This window comes from Thalia democratica, chromosome 6, assembly GCF_965202585.1.
Source record: "Thalia democratica chromosome 6, ktThaDemo2.hap1.1, whole genome shotgun sequence".
In the NCBI taxonomy this organism is placed as follows: Eukaryota; Metazoa; Chordata; class Thaliacea; order Salpida; family Salpidae; genus Thalia; species Thalia democratica.
The window spans coordinates 42,307,481-42,328,968 of record NC_139170.1 but is presented as its reverse complement, the minus strand read 5'-3'; the positions used below and the strand labels follow the sequence as shown (position 1 = coordinate 42,328,968).

Below are 21,488 nucleotides of genomic sequence, written 5' to 3'. Positions count from 1 at the left end.
CATTAAATTACAATTACGGTTTATTATTTTTATACTATTTTTTAGAATTATCAATTCATGAAAAAGTTCCTTTCAGTAAAACTGTTACTTATAAATGCTCAACAGTAATTATTTTTATTTATCCTATCCCATTTAAAGTTTTCAGATAAGTACATTTTATAGTAAAAACAGTGTAAATTTCATTTTTTGCAGCCTCCTATTTTAATTTAATTTTTTTAGTTTGATATTTAAAAATTATTTAGAAATACAACACTATAAAATGAATCAAATTTATTATCTAAAACCTATAAAAAAGATGTTTCATAACAAGCTTCCTCACAAAACTCATTAAAACTAAAAAACGACAAAAACTTCTACTCGAGATGAAGGTCTTTCTTCAGTCTTTGCGCGGTGATTGGGTGCATTGTGGACACGTTCTCGTTGTACGCTTCGATTATCATCGGCCTGGTCACCTCCCACGCGTACAGGGCTCGGTACACCGGCCTGATGAACTTTTCCCTTCCCTGCATCACGGCGTACTTGATTGCCGCGTCCGCTTGGCTCTGCAAGTGTCCTTTCAACGCGAGCTCGAACCAGCAGCTCTGCAGTTCGACGTTGGCGCTCATTGAGAACTGGTACAAGCTTTCCATTGCAGCCAACTTGTCTGCAGGCAGTGTTGTTTCCTGGACAATTGTTAGCTTCTTAGTCTTAAACTTAGTAAGTACTTAAACACTGGCTAAGTGATATTATTTAACAAAGAGTCATTTAGTTATTGTATATCAAACCTGGGTCGAAAGCTCTCTAAGAAATACCAACTTCTGCAAAGGAGACAAATCTTCAACTTCTTTCGCTATAAAATTGCCAGTATCTTTGGCCTACAAAATAGTTTAGTTTCAGATAAATAACACAATACGTTACTTTACTAAGTATGAGTTTAAACCACTAAAGCATGATATTGTGTAAATAAAAATTCACAGGATATAATTATTTTAAATACAAGCAAAAGAAAAAGTAAATTATGTTAGTAAAATGAAAACATTACAAACTTCAACCCATTTGTTACAGAGATCTTTGCAGGTTTTCAACAAGGAATCATCGTAATCAGGAATTACAGGAGGCATTCCAGGAGTGTACATCCAGGTATCCCAGTCAACTTTGTTAAGTACTTCGTGCTGTAAAATTTATTCAGTTGGTATCAAAGTGTTGTAAATTTACCTTTGAGAAAATAAGCTTTTTGTTTTTTGTTTCTTTAGATCTGTTTTTTTTTTGTTTTGCTTAAAAACAACTTGCATAATTCTTTTTACAAAAAATAACTCTTTTTTGTACATTGTCTACTTTTAAATAAACAACAAACCTTGTCGCTGAAGTACTGGTACAAGTGCTCCTTCCACTCGCCTGTGGAAAGCGACTTGTACTTGAAGTGGTTCACGTAGTTCAGCAGGTAAGCCTCGAAGACTTCAGCTCCACCCAAAATGCTTTCCAAGTAGTACATGAAAGTGAAGCCTTTTTCGTACGGAACGCGAGAAAACGCGTCTTCCGGGTGGGTGGTCGACAGGTCAGGAACCAAACATGTCAGGGGATTTGTTGCACCCATGAGTTTGATCTAAAAAATGTTTTTTGATATTTATAATTTTAAACCAATAAGTTTTAGAATTCTTTAAAGATCAAACTATAATTTTGCAAATCATCAATTGGTTTGAATTATCAACACATTGAATTTTATCGATAACTCAAATGAGCAACCGCCTTATTGTTTTTAGTAATTCAAGTTAGTCAAATCAAGCACATACGGTATCTTCAAGATCTCGGGTTCCTTTGATCGCGTTAAGTTGTGCCTCTGGTCTGCCTTTCGTCTTTTCAATGATTCTACGCTCGAGAAACATGGTGAAACCTTCGTTCAACCAAAAGTCTTCCCAAGACTTGTTGGTTACCAGGTTTCCAGTCCAACTGTGCGATATTTCGTGGGCGACAACGGAAGTTAATGAACGATCTCCGGTCTGTTATATTTAGTGTTAATGAAAATGATAAAACTCTCCGGCATAACTTTATTGAAAAAAATTGCAAATCTTTTATTAGTTTAAAATTATTTACAACTGTTCAAGACTATACAATTTGTATAATTTTTTCTTAATAACTGATTTTATGAGTTAAATATTGTTTCTAAAACAGAATCTTAAATATTGAGAGGTTTATTATTGTCATTTACAATGAATTGATTTAAATTTATTTTTGCTAATTTTAAAGACCAGAGTTTTACAATTGCTTAAAACCATATATGTATATAATTATAAGCAAATTACTAAACGATAAGTCCAGGTGTGACAAAAGTTAGGTTCGGATTTTCCATGCCGCCAAAAGGAAAAGAAGGAGGAAGTACGAGCAGGTCGTAAGTTTTCCAGAAGTATGGACCGACCATTGCCTCTGCCGTCTGTATGTACTCCTCTGTCTGTATAAATTTTTTGCATCAAAATATTTTAATAACCTTTGTTTAATATATTTAATGCAATCCTACATAAAAATCAATACTTCTAAGTATTAGTTTAAAAAAAGAATGTTTACACAAAAACAGTTAGTTTTAAAATTTTTGGTAACTCATCTTACCTCTTCGAACTCCCACTGCGCCTTTTCGACCATTTCTTCTTCGCACCACACGCTCGATCTCGGTCCGATCTTTCGCGAAACCAGGTTTCCCGCCACAATTGCGATCAGGTAGGCGGGAATGGGAACTTTCTGCTCGTAGTAGTAAGTGGTAGTTCCGTCTTCATTCACCGTCTTATCCTGGCTTTTAACTCCGCCCATCAGAACCACTATTGGCGTTTTTACCGATACCTAAATTATGTTAAGTTGATTTATGGAAGTTAAAAACTTGAGATGACCAAGGTACTCGAAATTTCAATGTAAATTATAAGGTAAATTTTAAAACACTATTACGTTTGCAAAGTTGTTTACAGTGAGACAACAAAAATTTTGTGTTTTCAAGCAGACGAATAAATAAACGTTTATTATATAACTTTTAAGAAATACTTAAATTGTATAGCAAGTTTCCTAAATAAATTTAGTGATATTAAACTAACTTTTGCATCAAACGTTGATTTAACTGCAGGTGTATCTTGGCAAGGCATCATCGTACGAGCATAAATTGCCTGTAAAGATTAAAAAATAAAAAATCTGTTTAAACTCATAATAGTAACATTTTTCATTACTGTGCATTTTTCATATAACACTTGAATTAATCTTTTCATTTTACCAAAACCTAACCTACGTATAAAGTAATGTACGTAAATGATAATTTAATTCAAAACTAAAAAATAATCATTAAGTTTTACTTTACACTTATATTAAAAAAAAAATCAAATTTTATTACACAAAAGTTTTCAACTAATTATTTTAGATAAACGCTTAATTATATGCAGCAAAAAAAAGCAAACATTGTGTATTACCTCACACTGGCTGTACATGTAAGGGTGAGTTTTACCCATGGTCTGTTCAGCTTTCATCCATTGGATTGCCTCTGCTTTAGGCGAGTTTTTGTAAGAAATTTTCAGCTCAAACTTTTCATTTCTGTTAGAAGTTGTGTAGTTTGAAATATTTGCAAATTTGTTGGAGAAGTTTTCTTAAAACTTAAAGTGATTTATTATTAAACTTACTCATTAAACTTCGGCAGCTGGATGTTCAATGCCGTTCCAAATTTTCCGTCACAAGTTGAATATTCTGCAGACTCGCCATTGACTTGCAACCTAGATATTGTGAGTTCATCTGCATCCAAAACCTGTTTGTAGTTTAAATATTTGGTAAAATAATTCAATAGCATCTGTTATAAAAATAATGTGCAGTACTAAAATTATGATTGGGTCAAAAATATGTGCTAAAATGTTAAAATTATTCTTAAACCAGAACTGATGTTATTGTATATGGAAAAAATACCTTCATATTATAAAAAATCCATAGTCATTTTGTTAAGTTATGATTTAAACAGTTACTTACTAATTGAGTGTAACTTGCGTCAACGACTTGCATCTTGTGAACAACATTTCCCTTGAGAACTTTTTCTTCAAAATCAACCAGCCACTCAATGGAAGTGTGAAGTGTTTTGAAAAATTCAGGGTTTGAACTGGTGCTTGGATCAATCATTTTGAGGATTTTATATATTTCTGTAAACTATTAAGCTACTTTTTAATGAACTTTTATAAATTTGATAACTTAATGTAGATATTTGTAAATGAAAACTTGTCTGTTTTTTATCTTTCATTCATTTTAAATTAAGAACAAAATGTTTGTTATGCAATGTGTATAAGAACTAATTGAATATCTAATCAAAAATAATTTCTCGATAATTAAAAGGTGTATTGAAAATAATTTATATTAATTCATTGATCGGTAAATACTTTACTTTTTACTTAAATAAGTCCAAATAAGCTTAAGAATTTTATAACTAAACAAATCTAGTACTTATAAATCTTGTTCCTGTACTGAAATTAAAAAAAACAAATTAATGACTTTACTAAAGCAGAATAAAACTGAACAGTAATTTTTGTAATAGTGTTATGTTACAAGTAACTATGATAACTTAATTACTATTTCTAATATGTAAAACTAGTCAAAGCTACCTAAAGCTAAATACTTTTCAAAGTTTGAAGTTTAAAAACTGACTGAAATTGCATCAACCAAAGAACATTTTGTTTTTGTAATAGCTATCTAAACTCATAAAGTTTTGCAAACATTTAAGTTTAAAATTACAGCCCAATTGACTTAAAAGAAAAAACTAGCCGAATTAATCTTGTGTTTATGAGAAAGTTTAAACAAAAATAATTCCATATAAAAAGTAAGTAACTATTGATTCCAACTTTTATAAAACATATCTTTAAAAAATGATAGTATTTAGAAAGTAATACATAACCTGAACTTTAAGAAAATTTAATTTTTAAGCCAAGAAAGTACCTTAATATTTTTTTACAGTTCTAAACTTACCTGAAAATTGCTAGGCTGCAAATTTTCTTTTGATCTAATTTAATTTTTAAGTTTAAAATAAGCTCAAAATTACCCATATTAGAAATGATTGACATCCATAAACTTAAAAATATATTTGCTATTTAAAATTTTTTAAATTTCAATAACAAAAAAAATAACTGATTTAATTAAAAATTGTCATTATTTATACAATAAATTTTATAAAGGTTTAATCTAAGCCTGTTTAAACTTTTAAATAAGTCAGTGTATATAGCTTTATTAAAACTGCATACTAGTATTGTACCATTGAACATACTAACAGTCTCAATTTAAGTACTACTAACCATACTTATCTTAGCACATTAATAAAATTAATTTTAAATTGTAAAAAATTTCTTGCCTAGAGATTAAAAGTATTCTCAATTAATAAAAAAAATGTTTGCTTATTTCTGCTGTACATTCTAAGATGTTACTCCTAGCTCTCTTAATTTCATCTAAATATATTAAATACTCCTTTTGCTAAAGTAAGGTTTTATAATTAAAATATTTCTGATGCAATTCCTATTCAGATTAATATTTTGTAATACAATATTTAAAGCTGATTATAATCCTTTTATTTTTATAATCATGTTGATATAAATCAATTATCTAATTGAAGGAGAAAACGTCTATCCAAAGTCACTTAAACTGATTTTTTATGCCATAAAATAAATGGGAAACATTTATAAGCCTACATCACTAAAACAAATATCAAACTAAACTAAAAAACTTGATAGTTATAATGAAAAAATAAATAAAAAACAAAACATCTAATTGATGAATAAAGAAATTTGAACTATACTTCTTTTGTCTAAATATTATTTCATAATAAACCAGTTTACATTCTCAGCTATTACAACTAGCTCACTTAACAATAAACAATTTAATTGAGATATATTACTAATTAGACTTTTAATTTTAAAAACTTTAGATTAATGTACCTATTAGTTAAATTAATAAACGAAAAATCATTAGCTAACTAATATTGAAAATTCCTTTTTTTTTACATTTTTCAAAACATTTAAAAAATTTTGAAATAAAAATATAGTCTTAGTCAGTCTTTAAGGATAAGTGGTTTTAATGAATAGTTTTTATTACATAAGTAAATTTATTAACCTCTAGCTTCAAAACTATAAGTTGGTTTTCAGGCTCTAACTTAGTAGTTTAATAATTAGAGTTAAATAAAATTAAAATTTTTTAATATTTGTAAATATTTATTAATACCTAATTTTTTTTCTAAAAGATCTTATATAAAAACAACGACAAGTACTTTCTTTCAATTTTACTGGAGTTTAATAAGAAACTTTTAAAATACAACTAAGCTTAAAACATAATAATATTAAGATTTTAAAAGTTCGATAAAATGTAATTCATAGTAAATTTAAATAGATTAAAGTTCGGCTAAAAGTTTAACGGAATTATGTAATCAAGACATTTTGTGCATAGGAATAAGTAAATAGAAACTTAAGAGCTTAAAAATCACAAACTTCTATTTATACTTCGTTATTCTAGAAAATTCTTGTTCAACCTAATCTTATTATCTAATTAGCACTATAGGAACTTAATAACGCTTTTTACTATTTTCAATAATTTTTATATTTTTAATGAAACGCATCCTGAGTCAGTTTAGTTTAACTGTTAATCAAGCATTATTACTAAATAAATGTTTCAAACTTAAACTTTGAAATAAATCTTAAAAATAACTAAAAGTATTTTAAAGAAAATTATCAAAACATTTTTTTTGAAACTTGAACTATAACTGTGTTATACGAACTTTATTTAATTCAACATTTTAATACTAAGCTGTTATTTTTAACTATTCTAAGTAAAATGAACAGTCAAACATTTACTTATACAAATGACAAAAACACTAATTTACATAAATGTAATCAAGAAAGTTTACATTCTAGAACAATGGAATTTACCCCTAGGGACAAATTTACCCTTGGTTAAGAATTGCTGAACTAAATAATAAGGGAATAATATAATAACTTTGTGCCTTACTTATTTTGCAAGACTATAATTTATTTATCAAAACTTTTGATATTTTTTTTTATAGCTAGGTACAAAGTTATCTAGAAATTTTAATCTTGGTGAAGGAAAAACATAGAATATTTAAAACATCTACGGAAAAGTAGTAACATCTATGTTACTTCTTTACTTTAAGAAATAACTATTAAAACAATTTAAACTTTAACCTTCTAAGGCCATAGAGTAGAAAGAACCAAATGTTATTTTTACATAATATCTCTTATTAGCTGTTTTTGGAAACTTTTCTTGTTTTCTTGTTTTAAATGTTAATACCATCTAGTTTTTACCAAAATTTCTTTAAGGCTAAACTTTTATTTAAAATTTTAAAACTGTTTTAATTATACTTGAATTGCAATTTAAGTTTACTGAAAGACAAAAAATGAAGCCCTAAAAAGTTTATTCAAAGTGCCTGATTTATAAAACGTTCGTATGTTAAGTACATACGACGGATACAATTTATGGTCTTGTCCGGTACCTTATACTTTAATGTTATAAACAAGCTCACGTCTATTCTTTCCATATCTAAATAATTTCTTTCACCTCATTTTTCTTTGCCCTGAAGCTTTTACTTATCTTTTTTGCTTGCTATTGCAAGTAATAATTTAGATATATTTTATATAGTTTCAGTGTTCATGTATATTTTGGTATGTTTTGTTAATGAAAAGCTGTTTACTTGATTTTAGAAATATTAAAAGTTGTATGATTTTAAAACTACTAACATTATGAAATTATTTTTAATATAAAAAACTGGTTTACCTAATAAATCTTAGAGATTGTATCTAGATGCTTTAAATAACTGTACATATACAAATGATATTAATAATTCTACTTTATTGTCTGTAGACGACTACTGTTAGAAATTTAAGTCTCCACCCAATTGTTAGGACGAAATAAAATATTTCTCGGTTTAAGTAGTTAATCATCAAAAAATTGTTATACTTAGTAAAGCTTTGAGTTTCGTAACACTTTATTCAAGTTGTTATCAAACATCTATAGTGAAAAAGGTTTAAGATATGTAACAAACAAAATATTGGCTCACAAGTTTGTTCTCAATTCTTAATATAACTTAAAAAAACTTGTAAATTGCAGAAGCTGCTTACTAATTTAAACAACCCTTAATACTAAAATTATATCAGATTATTTTGATTTTTTTTTAAACAGAACTAGTTAAAATTTAGTTTACATTAGTTTAAAGTTTTTAAAAACATCTTGCTCTATTAATATACTAATCTATAAGTGTTTAGAATTTAGCTGATATTTTTTTAAGCAACAAGTTATAAAGTTGATAAATCAATGAAACAACAATCAAACCACAGTAGACCGTAATGATACAACTATTATATCGTATTTGACTATAAAAATACAACTATCACATCACAGTAGTTTGCAACTGCACAACCATCACAGTAGACCGCAACAATACAACTATCACATCACAGTAGACTGCAACGATACAACTAACACATCACATTAGTTTGTAACTGTACAACTATCACATCACAGTAGTTTGCAACTGTAGAACTATCACATCTTAGTCGATCGCAACGATACAACTATCACCTGCAAAATAACAACTATCACATCACAGTAGTTTGCAACTGAACAACTATCACATCACAGTAGACTGTAACAACAATACTATCACATATCAGTAGACTGCAACAATACAACTATCACATCACAGGATTTTTATAATCGAAAAAACCTTTAAAGCAATAATTCTTTGAAAGAAGTAGTATTGCTTTAGAACTTAACAAATGTTTTTACATTCTCTAAGTAAAATTTAAAATAAATTAAAACTAGTGCAGAAAAAAAAATTCTAAAAATTAAATTAGTATTTAATAAATCATGTCTTTTAATATAACAAAAAAAACTTGAAGCAGTTCTTTAAAAGATTTAATACTTTTTAGAGTTTTATTACGTTTAAATAAATAGTTTTACTAAAAGTCTTTGCTAATTTTATTATAACAATCTTAAAATTATCACTGTAACTAGGATTTTCCAATAACTTTTTTTGGTATTTATATCGTTGCGATCTATTGTGATGTATTAGTTGTATTATCGCGATCTACTGTAATGTGATAGTTGTTTTGTTGCGATCTACTGTGATGTGATAGTTGTAACATTGCTTTCTACTGTGATGTGATAGTTGTATTGTTGAGATTTACTCTGATGTGATAGTTGTAACATTGCGATCTACTGTGACGTGACAGTTGTATTGTTGCAACTTACTGGGATGTCAAATTTTTTTAGTTTAGATCTACTGTTCGTTTTTTTTTGTTTATCGAGATATACTATGATAGTTGTATAATTATAAACTTATATTGAAAAAGGAGTTATTTAAAACAATATAAATTAAAATTGCAACTCGCAAGGGCAAGCAAGATACATAAAATGAATTAAGAGATATAATGAAGGAAATGAAAGGTATGTTAATCTCCTTAATGGGCATAAAAGAGAGTATTGACTTAGTTATGAAGTCACTTAACTTCATGAACAGAAAATTAAAAAAAAATTGTTGAAAAACTCTGAAATTAAACAAAAAGTTAATTATTTAACTGTTGCTATTACTGTTATTTAATTATTCCGTTAATTTACTATGGATCATTATTACTTTCTTACATAAAAACAGTATATTATTGAAGACTCTAAACTATTTTCAGAATTACCTAACTTCTATTCAAAACTTTGCGCACAATTTACTCTTTTCAAAATAATCCCCTAATTTAAAACTTCTGCTTCGAGCTACATACAGATCCTGTAAAAAGTATTTTATCTAAAATAGAATATTCGTATATATAATTAGTAAGTTATAATAACTGAAAAAGTATTTTAATACAAGTAACTTAAAAAACAACATTAAAGTTATAAGTATCTAATAACAAAAAATTATAAAAAAAAAACACCTGAACTTTTGTTTCAGATAGATAAAAAAAAATTAAAGTTTAGTCAGACTAGCATAAAAAACCGTAGATCAAATAAGTGATTATAACTCATATAGTTTGTTATTAATCTTAATAATTTAAGTAAGCAGTTTCGACCACTTCATCCGTATCGAGGGTGACAAAGCCACGTGATATCCGGTTGAACGTTTTTATGAATTGTTTATTTTAATAATTTTGAAAAAATGATTCAGTCTTATTTACGATTTTAAATATATATAAACGTTACAAATTTAAAAATAGTATAATTTCAGTCATAATGCATAATTAGATCAAACTGTAATAGTAATTATTCGATATTGTTTTAAGTTTAAAAACAAACTATTTTTCAGTTTGTCTATGATTCAGTTTAGCTTATATATTGTTTAATAAGGAAATTATTAATTTTTAATGGGGTTTTTGAAAGATTTTAGTTGTACGTAAAAATAAAACTAAATTATGAGCCTAGTTTTCATATGTTTATTTTTAAGATTTTATACACTCAATTGATTTTAATTTTTAAAATTAAATAACTTATACAGTTTCACTTTAATTGACACAAATATAGTTTTTGGACCGTTAGTCCTTTAATCAGGGATAAGCAATTTGTTCAGTCTGAACATATCGTTTAATTTAAGTATGTAAGTAACCTTACAAATTTAAAAACAGTTCTTTTATAACAATTTAAAGTTTAGACAAGTTATAGAGAAATTATGTTTAAATAAATATTTTAAATAACTAACATTATTAATTGTTAAATCTTTTTAATTTTTCTCTGTATTTTTGTATTAAATAACTAATAATAAGTTTAAAATGTCATATAAGAAAAAAAAAATTGAAACTTCTTATGACGTAATAATAAAAGAACAAAAAGCAGACTCATCACCTTAAACGGTTTTGCAGTTTAAAACAAAAACTGATTTTACGCCTGATGGATTGAGGCAGGGGCGTGGCGTTGGTAGGGTCACTGGAGTATGCTTACCTCCTACTAAAAAAAAACATAGGATGTATCAGCTTTATCTTTTAGAACTTAAAATTCAAAAAAAAACTTAGAAAGCTTGGTGATTCATAGTAGTTTAACAATTATAATTGGTTTTTTACAACATAAATGCTAAAACTTAGTATAAAAAACCATCTAGCTAAACATAAAATAAACAATTTTTTATAAAAAAGTAAGATATAGATTTTTTTAGAAAATAATTAACTAATGTTAAAATGAAAATTATAAACTATATTAAAAATAAAAGAAAAACCAAAAAAACGAAGAAAAAACAGTTAATAATATAACAATTTAATTTATTAAGTAAATAATAAATAAGCAGTGTATACTCTGTTTACAATGTTAACCTCACTATAAAAATAGACTAATTTAAATATCAGTTAACTTAAAGTTTTTAGTAAAAATAGCTTCTTTTTTAATAAATATATCTTTCTTGGTTGAGTTTATTCACAAACTAATTACAAGAATGATTAAATCTGTAATACAAAACATAATGAAAGCTAGGTAAATACTTATACATCTCCCGCCAGATTTTATCTACAAAGGAGATACAGCGTAACATTTAACTAGCGAAATAAAACTATTTCAAAACAATTTATAACAACTTAAACACAGATTTCAGGTCTAAAAATCAACAAAATTGAAGTCAAAATGACAAAAACATTTAAAAGTTACGATTAAATTAGTTCACTGTTAAAAAAGTTATAAAAAAATTACAATTTAAACGAAGAAACTGTAACATAAAATTTGAGGCATAATCTTTACTTTTCTTCACTTAATCGCTGAATACAGTCATTCAAAAACATAATTTCGTCACCGATTAGGGTTTTTCGAACGAAACTACACGCCATTTATGTAACCATGAAACCTCATTCAATTCGCTGATAAACATCCCTATCATTATTTCAACTCAAAACTGAGTAGAAGATGCTTTACTGTTTGCGGTAAACACTGAAGAAATATTGCAACACACTTTTTCCAAATACTCGATACTAACAAACCGTTCGACATTTTGAAAGTCACTCTTTGCGTCCTCATCCAAGATTGCTTTGAACAGACGGCTGTTAGACAAGACTGCTGCAAAGTCAACTACAAACTTTATGACGTCACGATAGCACTAAAATTCATCAATTAGACCATAAAACATTATTTTACACGAATCTTTTGAAACCCATCATAAAGTCATATACAGAAAAGCTGCGAATAATCCAATATAGAATAATAGTGAAAAGTTGTTAACTTGATTTTAGAAATATTAAAGGTTGTATGATTTTAAACCTACGAACATTATGAAGTTATTTTTAATATAAAAAACTGATTACTTAATAAAACTTAGAGATTGTTTCTAGATGCTTTAAATAACTGTACATAAACAAACAGTATTAATAATTCTACTATATTGTCTGTAGAGGACTACTGTTAGATATTTAAGTCTCCATTTGAGTATTAGGACGAAATAAAATGAGTCTAGGTCTTAGCAGTCAATCTTTAAAAAATTGTGATACTTAGTAAAGCTTTGAGTTTTGTAACGCTTTATTCAAGTTTTTATCAAAACTCTATAATGAAAAAGATTTAAGATATGCAACATACAAAATATTGGCTCACAAGTTTGTTTTCAACTCTTAAAAAAACTTATAAAAACTTGTAAATTGCTGAAGTTGCTCACTAATTTAAACAACCCTTAAAACTAAAATTATACCGGATAATTTTGATTTTTTTTAAACAGAACTAGTTAAAATTTAATTTAATTAATTTTAAAGTTTTAAAATAATTTATGCTCTATAAATATACTAATCTATAATAGTTGAAAGTTTACCAGATTTTTTTAAGCAACAAGTTATAAAGTTGATAAATCAATGATACTATTATCACACAACAGTAGACCGCAAGGATACAACTATTACATCACAGTGGATCACAATCATACAACTATCACATCACAGTAGATTGCAAACATACAACTATCACATCACAGTAGTCTGCAACTGTACAACTATCACATCACAGTAGTTTGCAACTGTACAACTATCACATCACAGTCGATCGCAACAATACAACTACCACATCACAGTAGTTTGCAACTGAACAACTATCACATCACAGTAGACTATAACAATAAAACTATCACATCACAATAAATCGCAAAAATACAACTATCACATATCAGTAGACTGCAACAATACAACTATCACATCACAGGTATTTTATAATCTAAAATAAATTTTGAAGCAATTCTATAAAAGAAGTAGTATTGCTTTAGAACTTAACAAATGTCCTTACAATCTCTAAAATTATATTTAAAATAAATTGAAATTACTGAAAAAATAATTTCTAAAAATTAAATTAGTATTTAATAAATCATGTCTTTTAATATAACAAAAAAATTTTGAGGCAGCTCTTTAAAAGATTTAATACTTTTTAGAGTTTTCTTACGTTTAAATAAATGTTTTTTCTAGAAGTCTTGGCCAATTTAAAATAACCATTTTAAAATTATCACTATAACTAGAATTTTCCAATAGTTTTTATTTAGGTATTTATACCGTTGAAATCTTGTGTGATGTGATAGTTTTAACATTGCTGTCTACTGTGATGTGATAGTTGTATTATTGCGATCTACTGTGACGTGATAGTTGTATCGCTGCAATCTACCGGGATGTGAAGTTTTTTAGTTTAGATCTACTGTGATTTGATATTTTTATTGTTGAAATATACTGTGATAGTTGTATTATTATCAACTTATATTGAAAAAGGAGTTATTTAATAAAAACAATATAAGTTAAAATAGCAACTCGCAAGGGCAAGCAAGATAAAGAAAATCGATTGAAAAGTCACTTAATTCTGAAATTAAACAAAGAATTTCTCTTCTGGTCTGAAAACTGCCTTTAATTTTTCTAAAAGTAAAAGGTGGGTTAGAAAATAATGTCTATTTCTTTTCTTATAGTTTTAAAACCATTTTAGTTTTAATGATTAAAATAACTAATGTGTTTACCAGAACTTTAAAAATTCACTTTAAATTTAAAATTTGTATTAAACATGTGTTAAAACCTACTATTTACATTGCAGCATTTGAAAAACAGATATATATAAAAATTAAATAAAATCAAATAAATCACTCAAATGTCATTCCTAAATTTCCTTATAATACAAACTGCTAAAGATTTCAGTATGTTATTGATCTTTGCTGTCTTAATTACCAATAAATATTAACTTTTCATTATGTTTTTAAGAATAATGAGCCTTAAATGAATTAAATATGACTTACTTTGACTTAAAATTGGTCATAACTAAATGTAACTTATTTGTACTCATACACTGTCAATAATCTTGTGAGTGACTTATAATTTGTAAGATTTATTTTGACATTGTATACTTGAATTTAGCCACTAATAATGTGTGACTTACTATTTTCTTCCCTATGATACTTTGTTTATTAAGAACTTCTACTACTGTTTATTTTTTAAAACCCCCTATTCTTTCTGGTTATGGTTAAATCTCAAGGGCTTTTAAAAGCGGCAGAATGTAGATGTGAGTATTGCCTCTTAAAAATTAAATTTTAGATTTATTGTAAAATTTCTCTAAATCTATTGTCGAATAAAATTCACTATGAAATTTAAATGACAAAAATATAAAAACGTGATATAAAAGTGGGATAAAGACTGCATATAATTATATACAGTTTATTGAACGACAAAAATGACGCTCAAAATATTTGGTCCTAAGCCTTGGTGCACAAAAAAACCAATCAGTTATCGAGTCGCACACCACGGATACCTTCGAACGTCTTATCCAGGACAATAAAATAAAAGGTAATATATAAGTAAAATAGTTTTGAGCTAAAATAATTTAAACAGAACCTTACACAAAAGCTTGTTATAGTAACTTTTAATATTTTACTATTATTTTAATAATGTCATCAAAAAAGAGATTGCGATATATTTTTAACTTGAGTTTAAGAATAATAACACCAACTATTTTATTTCTAACCAAACAATATTCAAAGTCTAAAGAGAAAACCATTAATATATCCAAAATATTTTTTTATATTCTCACAAATTCTTAAATATATCATTTATTTGTTCAACTAATTGAAATAAAAAAACATAATTAACAAATTATAAAATTTATAAAACTTAAAATGTCAGAATTTAAATTGTCCAAATGTGAATAGTATTTCAAAGAACTTTCAAAAAAAACGAGTTTTATTAAAATTGTCATAAAATTTGAATCTTAATTAAAAATCATATAAGCATCTTTTAACTCAGTTTATCACCGAAGAACTAATCAAAAGAAAAAGTAGTTTAATAATAACTTAATTAATATTTACCACTTAATCCATTTTATTTTTTATTTTTTTAAATAGCATAGTAGAGCTTTGCACGCAAAACATTGATTTAAACTATTTATTAAAGAACTGTCAGTTCATGCCCTTTCCATTTATTGCTGTTTTTATGACTACTCTTGCCAATTGTTTTAAAAATGTTCGTTAAATAAATTAAAAGTCAACAAACATCAATAAAACTCATTTAGTTAATCGTAATGAAAAATTTTATAACATTGTGAGGATGCAAGTAAATTTAATACCTAAAACAGTAAAAACCATGTTCTGAAGTAAATTCAAACATTTCCGACAGCTTCTACCTAACAATTTAATAAACGTTTGATTTATTGAAAACACATCTTATTTACCATGTTTTTTTGTTTCAGTTAAAAAAAACCGCTTTTTCATCAAAAGTATCTTGAAACGAAAGAAATTTCTAAACGTTGTTTGACAAGCTTCATTTAGACAGTAACATAGTTTCAAAGCTGTAAATACTGACGCAAGTAAGTACAATTTACGGTTAAACTCAGAATTTTACGCTGTTAAATCACAAATGCTAAATAGTATAGCTCTCTATGTATGAGCACAAAGAAATACCGTACATCTAAAAAAAAAAAGTTTTTTCAATTGAGTTTGGAAAAGAACAGCCGTTCAAGCAAGAACTTCTGGCCCGTGACGTGTTAGTTAGCAATAATTCAACCGAACTAAACTTTTATGAATATTAATTTACATTGTAAAAGTTTTAGAAGAACTTACTTTGCTCTTATAAAATAAAGCTAGTAGTAAAATAGTTGAAAAGAAATTGTATCGAAGTTTGCTATAAAGTTCAAATTAAGTGTACATTAAAACAAACATACAAATGCAGCGGGGGTTGACAGGCTGGCCAAAATTCGGCCCTTGGTGCCAAAGTCGTTAGGCACTTTTTATCTAAAAATGTACTTTTCAAAATAGCAGAAGTGGTAAATGCTTACAATCAGGCTCTCAATTTTATGATTAGTCTATACTAGTGCTATTTTAATGATAAATTTATTGGTTTAAAACAGGGGTATTATATTACTTACCGCAACCATTTTAACACAACTGAGTTATTAAATAGAATGTGATCCGCAACAAAAAAAGGTTTTCTGATTTACATTGGTATATAAAATCTATTTTTATGTTATTTTTTAACTTGTTCTGTTTTTCTCTAGCTATATATATATAGCGATATACAATATATTTGATCAAAATTTTATTTTTAAACTGTGGATCTCGTTTGAATTACTTTTAACGAGTGAAACATTGTTTGGACAATAAGTTTAATAGTTTAAAATAATGCAATTTTTGATGTTAAAAATAATTTCATTTTAAAATTTAAACTAGTTTAGTTATGGTGTCGTACCAGCATTATCATCCTAATTTTTTAACTTATTCAAAGTTTGTTATTTCAAATGGAGCTATTTCTTATTTTGCATCCTTTAATAAAAATTTATAAAAAAAGTATATATTTGTTATAAATTATTATATTTATCGAGCACAACCATCAATTATTTAAAAAAGTATCCTTAGTTTCAATTCATTTCAGTATAAGCGATTATTTAGTGGCCATTAAATTACAATTACGCTTTATTATTTTTATACTATTTTTTAGAATTATCGATTCATGAAAAAGTTCCTTTCAGTAAAACTGTTACTTATAAATGCTCCATAGTAATTATTTTTATTTTTCCTATCCCACTTGAAATTTTCAGATAAGTACATTTTATAGTAAAAACAGTGTAAATTTTATTTTTTGTAACCTCCTATTTCAATTTTAATTTTTTAGTTTGATATTTAAAAACTATTTTAAAAATACAACACTATAAAATGAATCAACTTTATTATATAAAACCTACGATTGAAAAAAAAAATATTTTATAACAAGCTTCCGCACAAAACTCATTAAAACTAAAAAACGACAAAAACTTCTACTCGAGATGAAGGTCTTTCTTGAGTCTTTGCGCGGTAATTGGGTGCATTGTGGACACGTTCTCGTTGTACGCTTCGATTATCATCGGCCTGGTCACCTCCCACGCGTACAGGGCTCGGTACACCGGCCTGATAAACTTTTCCCTTCCCTGCATCACGGCGTACTTGATTGCCGCGTCCGCTTGGCTCTGCAAGTGTCCTTTCAACGCGAGCTCGAACCAGCAGCTCTGCAGTTCGACGTTGGGGCTCGTTGAGAACTGGTACAAGCTTTCCATTGCAGCCAACTTGTCTGCAGACAGTGTTGTTTCCTGGACAATTGTTAGCTTCTTAGTCTTAAACTTAGTAAGTACTTAAACACTGGCTAAGGGATATTATTTAACAAAGAGTCATTAACTATTGTATATCAAACCTGGGTCGAAAGCTCTCTAAGAAATACCAACTTCTGCAAAGGAGACAAATCTTCAACTTCTTTCGCTATGAAATTGCCAGTATCTTTGGCCTACAAAATAGTTTAGTTTCAGATAAATAACACAATACGTTACTTTACTAAGTATGAATTTAAACCACTAAAGCATGATATTGTGTAAATAAAAATTCACAGGATATAATTATTTTAAATACAAGCAAAAGAAAAAGCAAATTATGTTAGTAAAATGAAAACATTACAAACTTCAACCCATTTGTTACAAAGATCTTTGCAGGTTTTCAACAAGGAATCATCGTAATCAGGAATTACAGGAGGCATTCCAGGAGTGTACATCCAGGTATCCCAGTCAACTTTGTTAAGTACATCGTGCTGTAAAATTTATTCAGTTGGTATCAAAGTGTTGTAAATTTACAATTTTTTGAGAAAATAAGCTTTTTGTTTTTTGTTGCTTTAGATCTGTTTTTTTTTGTTTTGCTTAAAAACAACTTGCATAATTCTTTTTACAAAAAATAACTCTTTTTTGTACATTGTCTACTTTTAAATAAACAACAAACCTTGTCGCTGAAGTACTGGTACAAGTGCTCCTTCCACTCGCCTGTGGAAAGCGACTTGTACTTAAAGTGGTTCACGTAGTTCAGCAGGTAAGCTTCGAAGACTTCAGCGCCACCCAAAATGCTTTCCAAGTAGTACAAGAAAGTGAAGCCTTTTTCGTAGGGAACGCGAGAAAACGCGTCTTCCGGGTGGGTGGTCGACAGGTCAGGAACCAAACATGTCAGGGGATTTGTTGCACCCATGAGTTTGATCTAAAAAATGTTTTTTGATATTTATAACTTTAAACCAATAAGTTTTAGAATTCTTTAAAGATCAAACTATAATTTTGCAAATTATCAATTGGTTTGAATTTTCAACACATTGAATTTTATCGATAACTCAAATGAGCAACCGCCTTATTGTTTTTAGTAATTCAAGTTAGTCAAATCAAGCACATACGGTATCTTCAAGATCTCGGGTTCCTTTGATCGCGTTAAGTTGTGCCTCTTTTCTGCCTTTCGTCTTTTCAATGATTCTACGCTCGAGAAACATGGTGAAACCTTCGTTCAACCAAAAGTCTTCCCAAGACTTGTTGGTTACAAGGTTTCCAGTCCAACTGTGCGATATTTCGTGGGCGACAACGGAAGTTAATGAACGATCTCCGGTCTGTTATATTTAGTGTAAATAAAAATGATAAAACTCTCCGGCATAACTTTATTGAAAAAAATTGCAAATCTTTTATTAGTTTAAAATTATTTACAACTGTTCAAGGCTATACAATTTGTATAATTTTTTCTTATTAACTGATTTTTTGAGTTTAATATTGTTTCTAAAACAGAATCTTAAAATATTGAAAGGTTTATTATTGTCATTTACAATGAATTGATTTAAATTTTTTTTTGCTAATTTTAAAGACCAGAGTTTTACAGATGCTTAAAACCATATATGTATATTTTTATAAGCAAATTACTAACGATAAGTCCAGGTGTGACAAAAGTCAGGTTCGGATTTTCCATGCCGCCAAAAGGAAAAGAAGGAGGAAGTACGAGCAGGTCGTAAGTTTTCCACAAGTATGGACCGACCATTGCCTCTGCCGTCTGTATGTACTCCTCTGTCTGTATAAATTTTTTGCATCAAAATAATTTAATGAGTTTTGTTTAATATATTTAATGATATCTTACATAAAAATCAATACTTCTAAGCATTAGTTTAAAAAAAAGAATGTTTACACAGAAACAGAAAGTTTTGAAAATTTTAGTAACTTACCTCCTCGAACTCCCACTGCGCTTTTTCGACCATTTCTTCTTCGCACCACACGCTCGATCTCGGCCCGATCTTTCGCGAAACCAGGTTTCCCGCCACAATTGCGATCAGGTAGGCGGGAATGGGAACTTTCTGCTCGTAGTAGTAAGTGGTAGTTCCGTCTTCATTCACCGTCTTATCCTGGCTTTTAACTCCGCCCATCAGAACCACTATTGGCGTTTTTACCGATACCTAAATTATGTTAAGTTGATTTATGGAGGTTAAAAACTTGAGATGACCAAGGTACTCGAAATTTCAATGTAAATTATAAGGTAAATTTTAAAACACTATTACGTTTGCAAAGTTGTTTACAGTGAGACAACAAAAGTTTTGTGCTTTCAAGCAGACGAATAAATAAACGTTTATTATATTTCTTTTAAGAAATACTTAAATTGGATAGCAAGCTTTCCTAAATAAATTTAGTGATATTAAACTAACTTTTGCATCAAACGTGGATTTAACTGCAGGTGTATCTTGGCAAGGCATCATCGTACGAGCATAAATTGCCTATAAAGATTAAAAAAAAAATCTGTTTAAACTCATGATAGTAACATTTTTCATTACTGTGTATTTTTTATATAACACTTGAATTAATTTTTTCATTTTACCAAAACCTAACCTACGTAAATGATAAATTGATTCAAAATTAAAAAATAATCATTAAGTTTTACTTCACACTTATAATAAAAAAATTATAAAACTTTTATTACTCAAAAGTTTTCAACTAATTATTTCAGATAAACGCTTAATTATATGCAGCAAAAAAAAGCAAATATTGTTTATTACCTCACACTGGCTGTACATGTAAGGGTGAGTTTTACTCATGGTCTGTTCAGCTTTCATCCATTGAATTGCCTCTGCTTTAGGTGAGTTTTTGTAAGAAATTTTCAGCTCAAACGTTTCATTTCTGTTAGAAGTTGTGTAGTTTGAAATATTTGCAAATATGTTGGAGAAGTTTTCTTAAAACTTAAAGTGATTTATTATTAAACTTACTCATTAAACTTCGGCAGCTGGATGTTCAATGCCGTTCCAAATTTTCCGTCACAAGTTGAATATTCTGCAGACTCGCCATTGACTTGCAACCTAGATATTGTGAGTTCATCTGCATCCAAAACCTGTTTGTAGTTTAAATATTTGGTAAAATAATTCAATAGCATCTATTATAAAAATAATGCGGAGTACTAAAATTATGATTGGGTCAAAAATATGTGCTAAAATGTTAAAATTATTCTTAAACCAGAACTGATGTTATTGTATATGGAAAAAAATACCTTCATATTATAAAAAATCCATAGTCATTTTGTTAAGTTATGATTTAAACAGTTACTTACTAATTGAGTGTAATTTGCGTCAACGACTTGCATCTTGTGAACAACATTTCCCTTGAGAACTTTTTCTTCAAAATCAACCAGCCACTCAATGGAAGTGTGAAGTGTTTTGAAAAATTCAGGGTTTGAACTGGTGCTTGGATCAATCATTTTGAGGATTTTATATATTTCTGTAAACTATTAAGCTACTTTTTAATGAACTTTTATAAATTTGACAACTTAATGTAGATATTTGTAAATGAAAACTTGTCTGTTTTTTTATCTTTCATTCGTTTTAAATTTAAAACAAAGTGTTTGTTATGCAATGTGTATTCAAAAATAATTTCTAGATAATTGAAAGGTGTATTGAAAATAAATTATATGAATTCATTGACCGCTAAATACTTTACTTTTTACTTAAATAAGTCCAAGTAAGCTTAAGTATTTTATAACTAAACAAATCTAGTACTTATAAATCTTGTTCCTGTACTGAAATTAAAAAAAAACAAATTAATGACTCTACTAAAGCAGAACAAAACTGAACAGTAATTTTTGTAATAGTGTTATGTTACAAGTAACTATGATAACTTAATTACTATTTCTAATATGTAAAACTAGTCACAGCTACCTAAAGTTAAATAATTTTCAAAGTTTGAAGTTTAAAAACTGACTGAAATTGTATCAACCAAAGAACATTTTGTTTTTGTAATAGCTGTCTAAATTCATAAAGTTTTGCAAA

The 21,488-nt window shown here is 27.8% G+C and overlaps 2 protein-coding genes across 2 annotated transcripts; both read right to left on the bottom strand.

Moving 5' to 3' along the window:
• Positions 1-353: 353 nt before the first annotated feature.
• On the bottom strand, positions 354-4,110 carry LOC145839087 (leukotriene A-4 hydrolase-like). The gene is made up of 11 exons (XM_082946698.1): positions 3,964-4,110; positions 3,627-3,748; positions 3,420-3,540; positions 3,054-3,122; positions 2,581-2,808; positions 2,285-2,425; positions 1,770-1,976; positions 1,334-1,582; positions 1,026-1,151; positions 765-854; positions 354-662 (listed from the first exon to the last, which is right to left on the bottom strand). Exons 1-11 carry the CDS (start codon positions 4,108-4,110, stop codon positions 354-356), a joined length of 1,809 nt encoding a protein of 602 aa, XP_082802824.1.
• Positions 4,111-17,181: 13,071 nt separating this feature from the next.
• On the bottom strand, positions 17,182-20,920 carry LOC145839086 (leukotriene A-4 hydrolase-like). Its single transcript, XM_082946697.1, has 11 exons — positions 20,774-20,920; positions 20,445-20,557; positions 20,229-20,349; positions 19,881-19,949; positions 19,407-19,634; positions 19,115-19,255; positions 18,600-18,806; positions 18,164-18,412; positions 17,853-17,978; positions 17,592-17,681; positions 17,182-17,490 (listed from the first exon to the last, which is right to left on the bottom strand). Exons 1-11 carry the CDS (start codon positions 20,918-20,920, stop codon positions 17,182-17,184), a joined length of 1,800 nt encoding a protein of 599 aa, XP_082802823.1.
• Positions 20,921-21,488: the final 568 nt, after the last annotated feature.

What these genes read in the sequence shown, in the direction of transcription:
- LOC145839086 (XM_082946697.1), bottom strand. Translation starts at nt 20,920, where the DNA reads ATGATTGATCCAAGCACCAGTTCAAACCCTGAATTTTTCAAAACACTT. An exon ending in ACATGTACAGCCAGTGTGAG is followed by an intron (nt 19,950 to 20,228) that starts GTAATAAACAAT and finishes TAATCTTTATAG; the next exon opens with GCAATTTATGCTCGTACGAT. An exon ending in CCCGAGATCTTGAAGATACC is followed by an intron (nt 18,413 to 18,599) that starts GTATGTGCTTGA and finishes AACATTTTTTAG; the next exon opens with ATCAAACTCATGGGTGCAAC.
- LOC145839087 (XM_082946698.1), bottom strand. Translation starts at nt 4,110, where the DNA reads ATGATTGATCCAAGCACCAGTTCAAACCCTGAATTTTTCAAAACACTT. An exon ending in ACATGTACAGCCAGTGTGAG is followed by an intron (nt 3,123 to 3,419) that starts GTAATACACAAT and finishes TAATCTTTACAG; the next exon opens with GCAATTTATGCTCGTACGAT. An exon ending in TTAGAGAGCTTTCGACCCAG is followed by an intron (nt 663 to 764) that starts GTTTGATATACA and finishes ACAATTGTCCAG; the next exon opens with GAAACAACACTGCCTGCAGA.